This window comes from Ursus americanus, chromosome 25, assembly GCF_024610735.1.
Source record: "Ursus americanus isolate L20-20 chromosome 25, mUrsAme1.1.p, whole genome shotgun sequence".
Taxonomy (NCBI): Eukaryota; Metazoa; Chordata; class Mammalia; order Carnivora; family Ursidae; genus Ursus; species Ursus americanus.
Window position 1 is genome coordinate 13,129,449 of NC_142151.1, and position 14,274 is coordinate 13,143,722.

Genomic DNA, 14,274 nt, shown 5'->3' on the forward strand with positions numbered 1-14,274 from the left:
ACTGGCATTTAGCTTCACATCAATCTGGAATTATAGTTGAAAAAACTGAGAAGAGGAGTAAAACTTTCAACAACAGCTTTTTGACTTAAGGGCTAATTATAAATGAACTCGATCTTAGAGAAAATACAGCCCTAAATGCCACAGCAGGCACCAAATAGGAGTAACTTTGTACCATTCACTACCTCTGCTAACTACCAAAAGGAGCCAGCCCCAAAACTCTGCAAACAAGGAAGTCAAAGAAAGTGAAGCTGTTAATTTGAGCAAGGTGATCAAAACAGAATAGTTAACTTGAAGCTACTACATGCCAAATGCACATCTAAAATTCAAAATACTAGTTAAACATGTACATTTGCACTGCTATGAGGGAGTAGACAGACCACTATTGCTAAAATAAATCTTCTGTTTTAAACTCAAGCTACATTTTTAAACAAAAAAGCAACATTACAAAAACCTTTTGTTTTAAACTGAAACCAAATTATTGTTTGCCATGGAAACCGCCTCACAAGAGTCAGCCAGCTTCACCTTTGACTATGAGGATAATTTATCAATGCCAAGTCATGACAAATATCCTGTACACCAACTCAATTCCATCTCTCTGACTCCCTGACCCCCTTGCCAGGAACTCCCTAACCCACTCTGAAATAAAGGCTTCTGCTTTTCAGAGTTAGATAAAGAAGCCACTGCTAAATGTAACAATTTTCTTATCAGGTCTTGCTGGTGGCTAGAAAACCAGATAGTGATCCACAGGGGTAAGAATGAAGAATAACATTCTCATTAAGAAGAAAAAGAGAAGAACTGGTGTTCTCCCAAACCAGAAGTCCCTTGAAACGTCCTAAAGCAACGTATTTCTCCAATATGCCCTCTTTCGATAGGGAATTAAGAGAGTAAGAAGAGACAGTGGTTAAGTATAGAAAGAGGTTGCTTTAGAAACAGAATATGGATTTTTTTTCTTCTTCTGAAAGCACTTCTCTGTTGTTGAAAGGCAATTAAAAATATCATTCAACAATTTTTTAGAACTATATCTACCCCATGATAAGTCATTATAGTCGAAAGTTCAGTAAACTGCTTCCTTGCACAGAGGTCCTTTATTTACAAATGCTACCTACTGTTAAAAATACATTCTTTAAGAAAATACTCATTTTCACAACAATCAATTGCGATATCAATGACTGACATTTCATAAAAAAAGAGATAGCACCTAATTTTTTTCAAAAATAGCATGTTAAAAATTTAGTTAAAATGCTAAAATAACTTACAAAACAGTATTAAAGAGATGCCCTAAAACACAAAACAACCCTGTTATATAACTGATTGTGAAGACAAAGATTAAGCAGCTAGTCTCCCAAAGACTGTAACCTACAGAGCTTATTATAGAGAAATAAAATAAATCATAAAGAATTTCAATTGTATCTGAAATTCTTCCTTCTTGGAGACCATCTTTCTTACCATCTTTGCAGGTTTTTCCATTCTCCAGGAGTTTGACCCCAGTTGGGCAAGCACACTGATAAAAAGGTTTGACTGGAGACATCAAACACAAGTGGGAACAACCACCATTATCAATTCCACATGGATTTGTAGCTGTCAAATATAAATCACACTGATTAATACCAATGATTATAGATGCCCTCCCTCACTCTAGGTACACAAAGGTTAACAACCATAACATGAGCAACTGTGATAAACCAAATTATTACCAAATGTCATCCAGGTGCTTGACTACCAAACCATTTGCAAGGAAAGGAATTAATCACTGAGAACTGACTTAGCATTTTGTACCCAAAGAGGGATACACAAGAAATAAAGCAGGAGGTCCCTGCCCTAAAAGAGCTTACAATCTAGTCAGTATGCCAAAATTAACAAACTAGAAAACAATACAAAACAACGAAATTAAATGCTATCTTGCACATGATAGACCATAAGTACAGAGTAAAATGGAAAGTAAATTAGGATTAAAGAAGACAGAGGACATGACAGGACCCTTGAAGGATAGGAAAATAGATAGGAGGACATTTCAAATGTGGTAAAACTGTATGAAAAAAAACTCAGAGGCTGTACATTGGGTGAGATAATAAGGCAAACAGTCTAACTATTAAAGTTTCTGTTGACTAATCGGAGTTACAGCTGAGTGAGCACAGAGAATGGGAACAAATTGTGGTGGAGGGCACTGAAAGCCAAGAAAAGTAATTAAATGTTGAAAAATCCACTTTGGAAAGATTAACATTGAAAAGATAGGCATAACAGATTCAACAAGGAAAAACTGAGAAGCAGAGATTAATTAGCACCTTTGCCAAAACTATGGAAAGGGATGGATTTAAATAATATTCATTAAAAAATCAACATAAGATGGAGACCAACAAAATATGAAAGATAAAACAATGATAACTGCAAATTTGAAACTAGTAAAACATAAAGGATCAACAGTGCCATTAAACAAAAACAAAAAAAAAAAAGCACCAAAAAACAGAGAAATTCTCTCCTAAGGACTAACCATGAGAATAAAAAATTCATAAAATATTTTTACAAAAGGGCAACACATACATTTAAAAACATTTTTATGGACTCATGATCATCAGATTCCAAAAAATATATTCATTATTTAACTATCTCCCCCTAAATGGATACAAAGCAATGCAGAATCCAAATACCCTTTATTTTTGGCTATGGAATACAATCTGAAATATACTCAGACACATGCCAGACATTTATTTATATACAAGTGCCAAACACTTAACATTCTCATATTCCTTTTAAACCTAATTCTACTCCTCTCTTAAAAGAAATTGTTGCCAGCAGCCGAAGCCCAAGTCACTGCAAAGGTTGACCAAAAATAGAAGCAAAACTAAGAAAAAGGGCAGGGGGGAAGTGTGCAAAGACAAGTTTAAGCAGGTATTTTATCGGACAACCTAAGGTACTTAAATTCACCAGTTAGATTCACAGAGTTTTCCATTTAAGAAAAGTGCTTGTTTGCTTTTAAAAACACACTTGAGAGAAATAATATAAAGAAGAAATGCATTTGTGTATAAGCTTAGTATCTCAATTTCTTATCTCATGTCTCTCTTCTAAACCACCATAACCCCAGACCCAAACAAAGGGCTGAGGTGGCCAGCAGTGATAGATAACAAGCTATGGTTTAGGCTGCCACTCAACCTGAATTACATTTTGACATTTTCCTTATGTTTTATTCCTTCCCACTACCTTTGGATATGTCCTCTCTGCTCCTGCCTTCACTAAAGCCAGACATCTGAGTGCTAAAGCTATTCCAACTTGCAATTTAAAAATCAAGATCACTTACCATTTGGCTGCCTCTGTTGGCTGAAGGCATGTATATCCATGGGAGAGAAGATGTTAGAATGGATTTCACGCAGACCCTCGCCAGTGTACTTGTTGCAAGCCAAAATAGAGTGTGTATTCCAGTCAGTCCAGTACAATGTGTCCTCAAATAATGTCAAGGCAAAAGGATGTGGAAGAGAACCTTTAACCACTGCCTGCCTATTAACAAAAACAGAAAAACTCAAACATATCTAAATTTTCTTTTATCAAAACATTATTTTGCCCATTAAAACATCTTGTTTCCACAATAACACACAAAAATCCCAAGTAACACATATCTTAAGGTCAAATACACCTACGAAAAATAAGTCACATAATAAATTTGAATATATTTTCATAGTGTTCAAAACTCCCAACCAAGTACTTGGCAACAGGCCCCAGGTTTATTACAAACTAGCAGGGAGAAGGCTCAAGTATTAGCACTGCTTCAATTCCGATCTCTGGACTCACATCTTCTATCCTTCCACAAAATTCATGTTGTTAGAAGATAGGTGGACAAAAAGAAAAATCCCAAGGTTTAAAGTTGGCACTGTGAAGTAGTTTTAAATCTGCAATAGGTTTTCCCCTTCTTGATGTGTCAAAACAAAGAATTTGAGCCTGTTTCTTCCACCGTTTCCTATGGTTTTGGTAACTGAAAATAAAAACATATACTTGAGGCTAAAAAAGGTGTTCTGGTGGAGCTCTTTCTGCAAACCCCAGTCTAGCTCTAGTAAAGGATCACTTCTGCTTGCCTTCTGCTATGTGATTACTGATTAGTGTTCAACCACAGTACTCTGCAGTGTCTTGGAGAGTTATTAGTAAATATTCCTGAATAATGAACAAATCATGCTCTGCCTCAAAATAATATTCAAAAAAATTCTTTGATATTTACCTAATATCAAATATAATATTTTCATAAATAGACTGGGAGGGAGGAATGGACAGTATAAGCAACTGAAGAGAAATAAAGAACAACACATATTTTAGGGAAAACCAGTTTTTAGGTCCTGGACATTACTGAAGAGACCACCAGCATACTAAATTAAATTCAAGAGCAGTAAGATAATTTTTATCTAAGCAGAGTTAACATCTGTTATTGTACATGGAATGGTCCTAGCCTAAGGTGTTTCAAATTCAGGCCGGATTTTTAAAAAACTGAATACAAGATTAGCATGACCAGTTTACCAAACAAATTTTCTATTTTAGAAATTCATCCCTACCCTGCCAGCCCACATCGCCACAATTTTCTCCTCTCATTTTTCTTCTTTTCCCCTAGCAGATTACTTTTCCTTCTCATTTCCCCAAAAGAACTGTCACAATGTCAACTTCTGAGGTGGCTTCTTCTACTTTTTAAATGAACAGTAAGTTTACCAAAGAGGTTATGTTATTTATAGGAATGATATCGTTTAGGTCCGAATTTAAATAGGTCTACATATTTCACACTAAAATCTACCAAAATTCAGTATGGTAAGAGAGTTCTGAGAAGCTGCCAAGAAAGAAGGAGCACAACTGAGAACGGAAGAACAGTAATATATGACTTAGCATTTCATTAACCATCCTAAAGAACTAAATTCTATAATCGAATCTTTGAAAAACTTTGGGAAGAAAAAAAGCCTTCTAAGTCCTTTGCATATTATTAAATAAAAAGTTAAAATTCACTCTTTGAAGTAAACAGAGGAAAACAATCAGGAAAAACAAAATCCCTCCCTAGAAGATACACTCACTTTACATACTGACTAAAAACATTTATGTATCGGTAAGAAATCAGATAGACCTGAGTTCAATGTCCCTCTAACACTTAAACTACTTACATCATTTCTTCAAGCTTTATTTTCTTTATTTATAAATGAAAGATAATAATCTATCCCCATTGAGTTACTGTAAAGGCTAAATGGTAATAGATGCAAAACCATTTAGCATTATGCTTGGTACTTAACAAACATTTCATAAATAATTCCTCAATTTTAGGATATATTTTTCAATATTTTAATATTTCTGAGATGGGGTAATATTTACAACTGAGGTGTACATTTCCTGTATTTGTAAATCAATAAAAAGTTCTTAAAATCAGTATCATATTAGAATCAAGTAAATCCTAGACTCTGGCTTATTTATATTCCCAAGATCTCATGCAACACTGTGTGCACAAATTAAATGGAATGATTAGACACTCAGTAAATGCTTGATAAAATGAAATATCGTAAATGATACATGTAATTAACAGAGCTGAATAAAAAGCAGAATTAAGAAGGCTATAACTCATTCTTAACATATTCTTTGGTCATTTTATTGATTCATCCAACCAATAGTGACTTGTTCCTGAAAATGGAGATAACTGTACATAATCTTCACCTTTCACCTCTCTGGCTGGGATAACTAAGTAGGCCTACCTCTTGGTTTCTCCCTGAAAACAAGTTTCTTCAAGGAGTTGATCATGGGTAGCAAAAACAAAGATGGCAGGCAAGATCAAAGCTCAGTTCTTCAGTTGTATGTCACAACAACAGGAGTTAAAAAATGGATCTCTACTATGAAGACCAAAGGAAAGAAACTGAGATCGCTGTTGGTATTTTGATTTAGTGCTGACAACCTCTGAGTATCATCCCTTTCCTGTGTCTGTCATTTTCAGCAGTGCACTGACTGACAGGGCTCAATCCCACCAATACCCCCAAGTACATGAGCCACTTGCTACCTCTTCCATATTCCATGCTTGGTGGGTGCCTCTTTCAAATTCTGCACCAACTGGACTTGTCCTTTATAGAACACCTGCGCACTTGCATTCACTTTCTCTGTTTCTGGACCTCTTCCCAGAAAGCTGTCCTCTGCCCCTGTTTCAGAATTCCCCCACCTGTGTGGGTAATAAATCTTTTTTTGGTCATACCAAAGCACTACTGTCATGAATTCTGACATGTGAACCTAACCTTGGAAGGGAGCTTCCCTCACCGTAGTAAAGCTGTTATAATACCTAAGAAGATGACAAAAGTGGTAGCAGCACAGGTTTGGGAAATCCACAAGCCCTCCATATGAAAACACAACAACTAGGTAGCAAAATCAAAAATCCATGGACAACATTCACAAAACAGCTAAGTAAAAAAATATTACCACAAAATCCAAAATCCAAAAAGGTATGGAAAACTACCAATAGCCATAAGACCTGATTGGCATCAGTACTTCTGCAGTAGGAATCAGAAAGAAAAAATAGGGCCTTCAGGAGACCTAAGAACAGAAGAACACACAAGATAGGTAACAATGGAAAGTAGGGCAAACAAATATGAGAACATCAGCTGATGAGGAGGGGTTCTGGCCACTCCAAGAATGAGTGAATACAATGAATTCATGGTTGGCACTGAAGGGGCTAGTACACTTTAACCCACTGTGAACTCTCAAAGTTGACATTCCAGGACTCACTTCCAGACAAAGCCCCATACTGAGGATAAATTACTGGGAGTAGAATGAAAAATGAGAATGATAGGTGCAAGAGGGATTGGAAAAATAAGGTACAAAAAAAAGTGGGAGAAGGAACCCAAGTCAGGAAATGTCAGAAAGCAAGCTACCATTTTTTAGAACACACACACACACACAAAACGAAGTTACAAAAGTTATGATGTACCCTGCCTTCTTCAATGAGTTCAAGAAAAACAATTACACATGAAAATAAGACAATAAAAATATTAAGGGAAAATCTCATTTAAAAAGTTAGTATTTAAAATAAAACCAAAAATAAAGAATCATATCCTTACAATTAAAATATGCCAGAAATATATGGCTGTTGAACAAACAAAATTTATAACCTATAACCTAAATAATACTTCAATATAACACTAGCCATAAAAGAATAACAGAAATTAAAATTAAAAACCTCAAAACTGAGGTGACAGAACTGATGAAAGAATAAGAAATATAAGAATAAATCACTTCAGAAATGAAGTTTAAAGTAGAAATAACACAAGAAACAAACAACAAATAAGGAAACAAAGTGAAAAGGATGAATTTTTTCTTTTTTTGTGATTTTTTTCAGTTTTATTGAGAAATGACTGACATACATCAACTGTATTAAGTTTAAGGCATAGAGCATGATGGTTTGATTTGCATATATTATAAAATGATTACCACCATAGGTTCAGCTAATATTCATCATCTCATGTAGAAACTTCAAAAAATAGGGGCGCCTGGGTGGCACAGTGGTTAAGCGTCTGCCTCCGGCTCAGGGCGTGATCCCGGCGTTATGGGATCGAGCCCCACGTCAGGCTCCTCCACTATGAGCCTGCTTCTTCCTCTCCCACTCCCCCTGCCTGTGTTCCCTCTCTCGCTGGCTGTCTCTATCTCTGTCGAATAAATAAAATATATATATAAAGATGCTTTAAAAAAAAAAAAAACTTCAAAAAATAAAAAATTTTTTTCTCTTTGTGATGAGAATTCATGGGATTTATTCTCAACAACTTTCCTGTATGTCATGCAGCAGCATTAACTACAGTCATTATGCTGTACATTGTATCCCTAAGGAGGAATTTTTTAAATTCAAAAAGAAATAGGACAAGAAATTTTTAAAAAATAAAAGATATGAAATACAAAGAACAAGGGGAGAGAATAAAATTATACCGGAGCAAAGAAATGAGCAAATGGTAACTTAAATCCTCAGGAAGAATTAAGCAGTATCAGAAACAGCAAATATGTAGGTTAATACAAAAAGATGCTGGGTGCCTGGGTGACTCAGATGGTTGAGCATCTGCCTTCAGTTCAGGTCATGATCCCAGGGTCATGGGATTGAGCCCCACATCAGGCTTTGGCTCAGTAGGGGAGTCTGCTTCTCCTTCTGCCCCTCCCCCAACTCATGCTCTTGTGCAAGGCCGGGCGCGCTCTCTCTCTCAAGTAAATAAATAAAATCTTAAAAAAAAAAAAAAGACTATATAATACTTTCTCTTTTTTTTAACCCTTAAAAAACCTGTAAGATCATACTAATAATGATCATAACATGATATTGGTTATAATAGAAATGTAATCTAAATGACAATAAGAGCAAAAAGGAAAAGAGAGGGAACAGAGACACACTAGAGTAAAATTTCTATATTTTACAGGAATTAACTCAGTATGATCATAAAGTCGATTTTAACAAAATGCATATTGCAACCCCTAGAATAATCACTAAAACTGTTTTACTCTCAAAAATACAGTTCAAAAATTGAGATGCCTGGGTGGCTCAGTCAGTTAAGTGTCCGAGTCTTAATTTCGGCTCAGGTCATGATCTCAGGGTTGTGATATCGAGTCCTGAGATGGGCTCTGTGCTGGGTGTGGGGCCTGCTTAAGATTCCCTCTTCTTCTCCCTCTGCCCCTCCCCACTCTCTCTCTCTCTCTTAAAAAAAAATAAAAAAATAAAAAAAAATCAATAAAGGAATTATCTACTAGAAAATATCTACTTAATACAAAAGAAGGCAGAAAAGAACCAAAAAAAAAAAAAAAACCCAAAAAAGAAACAGATATAAAAAAATAAACATCAAAATGTCAGATGTAAACCCAACCATATCATTAATAACACTAAATGTGAATAAACACTTCAAACAAAAGGCAAAAGGTTGGGGGTGCCTGGGTGGCTCAGTCAGGTATACCTCTGCCTTCAGCTCAGGTCAGGATCCCAGGGCTCTCTGCTCTGCAGGGAACCTGCTTCTCCCTCTCCCTCTGCCTGCCACTCCCCCTGCTTGCACACACTGTCAAATAAATATATAAAATCTCTAAAAAAAAAAAAAAAAAAAAAAAAAAAAAAAAAAAAAAAACCACCACGGCAAAAGGTTGAACATCTTAAATATATACAGTTTTTCCTCTTCAAAAAAATACCTCTCTCTATATATATAGACAAAGATTGTTAGACTTGGTAAAACAAAGCAAGATTCAACTATATGCTACCTACAAGAGACATTTTATTCACAGATACAAACTGGTTGAGAATAAAAGGTCACAGTAAATAGTAACCATTAAGAGAGATGGAGTGATTCTATCAGACAAATATACTTTAATATATGTAAGAGGTAAAGAAGCACATTTTATGATAACAAAGATTCAAATCATCAGGAAGATACAACTATAAACATATACACACAAAAAAAGAGCCTCAAACAAATGAAGAAAAACCTGACAGAAATGAAGAGAGCAAAAGACAATTCAACATTAACAGTCCAAGATCTCAACATCCTACTTTCACAGAAGTATAGAACAACTAGACAGAAATGAGATGCCTGGCTGGCTTAGTTGACAGAGCATGCAACTTTTTAAAAAAATATTTTATTTATTTATCCCTTTGAGAGACAGCACAGGCGTTGGGGGAGGGGCGGAGAGAGAAGGAGAGGCGACACCCTGCTGAGCAGGGAGACTAAGGCAGGGCTGGATCCCAGGCCCTGGGATCAGGACCCGAGCCAAAGGCAGACGCTTAAATGACTGAGCCACCCAGGAGCCCCTAGAGCATGCAACTCTTGATCTCAGGGTTGTAAGTTTGAGTCCCACATTGGGTACAGAGATTACTTAAAAAGTAAAATCTTAAAAAAAAAAAAAAAAAAAAAAAAAAAAAACTAGACAGAAAATCCTCAAGGATATGGAAATTTGATTATTATCAACCAATTTAACCTAGCCTCTAAAGAAAATTCCCATCTAATAACATAACATACATTCTTTAAAGTACGTATGGAACTTACTCCAGGATAGACCACATACTAGGTCACAGAATAAATCTCAAGTTATTTTAAAAGACTGAGACAGAGGCGTCTGCTTTTGGCTCAGGTCATGATCCTATGGCACTCATGCGTGCACTCTCTCTCATGTAAAAAAATAAAACCTTTAAAAAAAAGACTGAATTATATAAAGTGTATTTGCTGAGAACTACAGAATTCATTAACAAATGAACAACAAAATTTGAGAAATTCACAAATGAGAATTTTCTAAATTCTTCCTTAATGTCTTCTCAATAAGCAACGGGTCCAAGAAGAAATCACAAGAAATTCTTTTAAATATTTTCAGATAAAAGGAAATGAAAATACAACAAATAAAAAACTTATTAAAAAATGTATGGGATACCACCAAAGCAGTGCTTAGGGTAAATTCTATAAATTTATTCCTTAAGTGCCTGTATTAGAAAAGAAGATTTTTTTTTTTTCTTTTAAGAAAAGAAGATAATTTCAAATCAATAAACTAAGCTTCAAGCTTAAGAAACTAGGGGGAAGGGGCGCCTGGGTGGCACAGCGGTTAAGCATCTGCCTTCAGCTCAGGGTGTGATCCCAGCGTTCTGGGATCGAGTCCCACATCAGGCTCCTCCGTTATGAGCCTGCTTCTTCCTCTCCCACTCCCCCTGCTTGTGTTCCCTCTCTCGCTGGCTGTCTCTATCTCTGTCAAATAAATAAATAAAATCTTTAAAAAAAAAAAAGAAAGAAACTACGGGGAAAAAAGAGCAAATTAACTGCAAAGCTAGCATAAGAAAGAAAATAAAAATATTAGAGTGGTCAATGAAATATTAAAACACAAAAACAGTAGAGAAAAAAAATCAGTTAACACTGCATGTGGATTCTATGAAGATTCACAAATCTGACTATCCTTTAGGTAGACTGCCCCCTCCCAAAAGAGAAAATGCATAAATTGGGAAGTTTGTGAATGAAATCATGAATATAAGAAGGACATCACTACTGGCCTTGCAGATATTAAAAGGATTATAAGAAGATATGATGAATAACTTTATGCCAACTTAGACAACTTAGACGAAAGGGAAATATTCCTAGAAAGAAACAAATTGACAAAAGTGACTCAAGAAGAAATAAAAAAAAAAAACTTAAAGACCTAGAACAATTAAAGAAATTGACTTAATAGTTTAAAATCTTCCCATAAAGAAATCCCCAGGCCCAGATGACTTCACTGTTGACTTCTACTAAATATTGCAGCAGAAATAATATCTGTCCCATACCCTTCCAGAAAATAGAGGAAGAGGAATTTCCCACCTCATTCCCTGAGGTTAGTATTATACTGATACAAAGGCCAGACAAAGACAGAATAAGAAAAATAAACTACAGACCAATACCTCTTATGTTTATAAAGACATAGAAGTCCTCAAGAGATTGTCAGCAAACTGAAACTAGTAACATCTAAAAAGGATTCTAAACCAAGACCAAATGGGATACTCCAAGAATGCAAGAGTGGTTCAACAACTAAAAACAATTAATGTAATTTCATCATGTTCACGAAATAAGAAACAAAATCACACGATCATCTCAATTGATGCAGAAAAAGCATTGAACAAAATATAATATCCAGTCATGGTATAAATTGTGAAAAAACTAGGAACAGACGGAAACTTCATTAACTTGATTAAGGTGTCTACAAAAAAACCTATAATTATGATTTCCCCCAAAGATCAGGATCAAGCAAGGATGTCTTCTATTTAACACTGTAGTAGAGGATCTAGTCAGTATTACCAAACAGGAATACAAGGCATCTAGACTGGAAAGGAAGAAGTTAAACGGTCATTATTCTTAAGTGCCATGATTCTAAATATAGAAAATACTAAAGAATTAAAATACACACACACACACACACACACACACACACACACACACACACACACAGAAATAAGTTGCCTTTCTATATACTAGCAATACAAAAATACAGAAATTGATATGATCAACTAGTATTTGACAAGAAAGCCAAGAATACTCAGTGGAGAAAAGATAGCTTCTTCAATAAATGGTTCAGGGAAAATTAGACATTCACATGTAAAAGAATGAAACTAGACCCCTATCCTATACCACTTACAAAAATTAACACGAAATGGATTAAAACCTTGAATCTTAGAGCTGAAAAACATAAAACCCCTAGAAAAAAAACACAGGGAAAAAGCTCCTTGACATGGTTCTTGACAATGATTCTTTGGAAATGACACCTAAAGCACAAGCAACAAAATAAAAAATAAGCACGTGGGACCTCATCAAACTAAAAAGCACTACACAACAAAAGAAGTGATCAACAAAATGGAAAGGTAACCTACCGAGTGGGAGAAAATATTTGTAAATCATATATTTGATAAGGGTTAATATCCAAAATAACAAAGAACTTACATAACTCTGTATCAAAAAACAAACAAATAATCCAATTAAAAACTAGGCAGAACACCTGAAAAGACATTTTCCAAAGAAGATATTCAGATGGTCAACAGGTACATGAAATGATGTTCAACATCACTAGTCATCAGGGAAATGCAAATCAAAGTCACAATGAGGTATCACCTCATGCCTCTTAGAATGGCTATCATCAAAAAGGTAAGAGACAGCATACAAGGAATATAGTCAATGGTACTGTAACAGAATTGTATGGTGACAGATGGGTAGCTACACTTGTAGTAAGTATAACATAAGGTATAAACTTGTCAAATCACTATGCTGTACACCAAAACTGATCTAACATTGTTCGATTAAAAAAAAAAAAAAAAGGAAGATTCATCCATATCTAGAAGAAGCCAGGATAATATCACATTGGCTGCACTATGTGACTGTCTGACTCCCAAACAGAATGGAGCTCTGGAGGGCAGCAATGCTGTTTGCTCTGTGCACTGGGTAGTGGTCATGGTCAGTGCCTAAAGAGTTGCCTGAACCTAGTGGGGCTTCCTGTATATTTGATGAATGTCCCATGTGCTTACCCTCAGTGACCTCTGCTTTGGATTCACCCAGATGGGACTCCATTGACAGAATCTCAAATCTCCTTTTCACATGGGAAAACAGCTTAGCCCCAGGCCATGGGGACAGCGAGGAAAGAGGCAGAAGCTTCCTCACCAGGGCAAGGAAAATGATAAATCAGCTCAACCACAGGGGGCCCCCCAGCAGACCTTTCCACAGGGCTAGGCACACATTAACAAAGGAAGGAAGGAAGGAGGGAAGGAAGAGGGGGGGAGAGGGAGGGAGCGGAGAAGAGATAGCAAATGCCTGCAAGGATGTGGAGAAAAGGAAACCTTTGTGCACTGATGGTGGGAATGTAAACTGGTACACCTACTATAAAAAACAGTATTAAAAAAAAAGAAAGAAAAAAGAAAACAGTATGGAAGTTCCTCAAAAATTAAAAATAGAACTATATGATCCAGCAATTCCACTTCTGAGTAAATATCTGAAGGAAACAAAATCACTATGTCAAAGAGTTATCTGTATACCCACGTTCACTAAGCATTATTTAAAGCAGCCAAGACATGGAAACAACCTAAGTGTCCATGGACAAATGGATGGATAAAGAAAATGTGGTGTGTATATATGTACAACAGAATACTATCCAACTATTAAAAAAAAAATAGGAAATCTTGTCATTTGCAACAACATGAATGGACCTTGAGAACATTATACTAAGTGAAATTAAGTCAGAGAAAGACAAATATTCTATGATCTCATTTAGATGTGGCATCTTAAAAGAATTCATAAATTGAAATTAATCAAATAATTCATTCACAACACCATTAAAAAATACTTGAGAATAAATGTGACATAAGAGTGTAAGATGCCCTACAGAAAATGCAGCATAAATCTGGATGTGCCAGTTAAAACAATAAAACTCTGAAGAAAACACAGCTGTAAATTTTCATGACTTTGGATTAGGCAATGATTTCTAAAGACATCAAAAACACTTTTAGCCAAAGAAAAAGCTAACGGATTACACTTTATCAAAATCAAAAACTTTCGTGCTTCAAAACACGCTGACAAGAAAATGAAACAAAAGCTACAGGTTGAAATGAAATATTTCTAAATCATATATGCAATGAAAAAAAGTATTCCCAGAATACATAAAACTCTTACAACTCAAAAAGATAAATAATTTAAAAATGGGTAAACTTCAATAGTGTCTTATACATCTAACTGGGCCTCACATGAAGGAACTACACTGTGTTCAAGACTGTAGGTAGGCCAGACAGAAGTAAAGTTAATACTGTATGTATCTGGAGTAGAATGTAGAGAAAAACATTAA

General features: G+C 35.5%; 1 protein-coding gene across 2 annotated transcripts in view; it reads right to left on the minus strand.

Moving 5' to 3' along the window:
* The window catches only part of LRP6 (LDL receptor related protein 6), a 192,066-nt gene that overhangs the window by 95,411 nt on the left and 82,381 nt on the right, over window positions 1–14,274 (minus strand). For both annotated transcript variants that reach the window (XM_087855642.1, XM_045781475.2), the window contains exons 4-5: window positions 3,293–3,489; window positions 1,447–1,578 (exon numbers count right to left, since the gene is read on the minus strand). In XM_087855642.1, coding sequence (XP_087711768.1) covers window positions 1,447–1,578; window positions 3,293–3,489 — 329 coding nt within the window. The remainder of the gene's footprint in view (window positions 1–1,446; window positions 1,579–3,292; window positions 3,490–14,274) is intronic.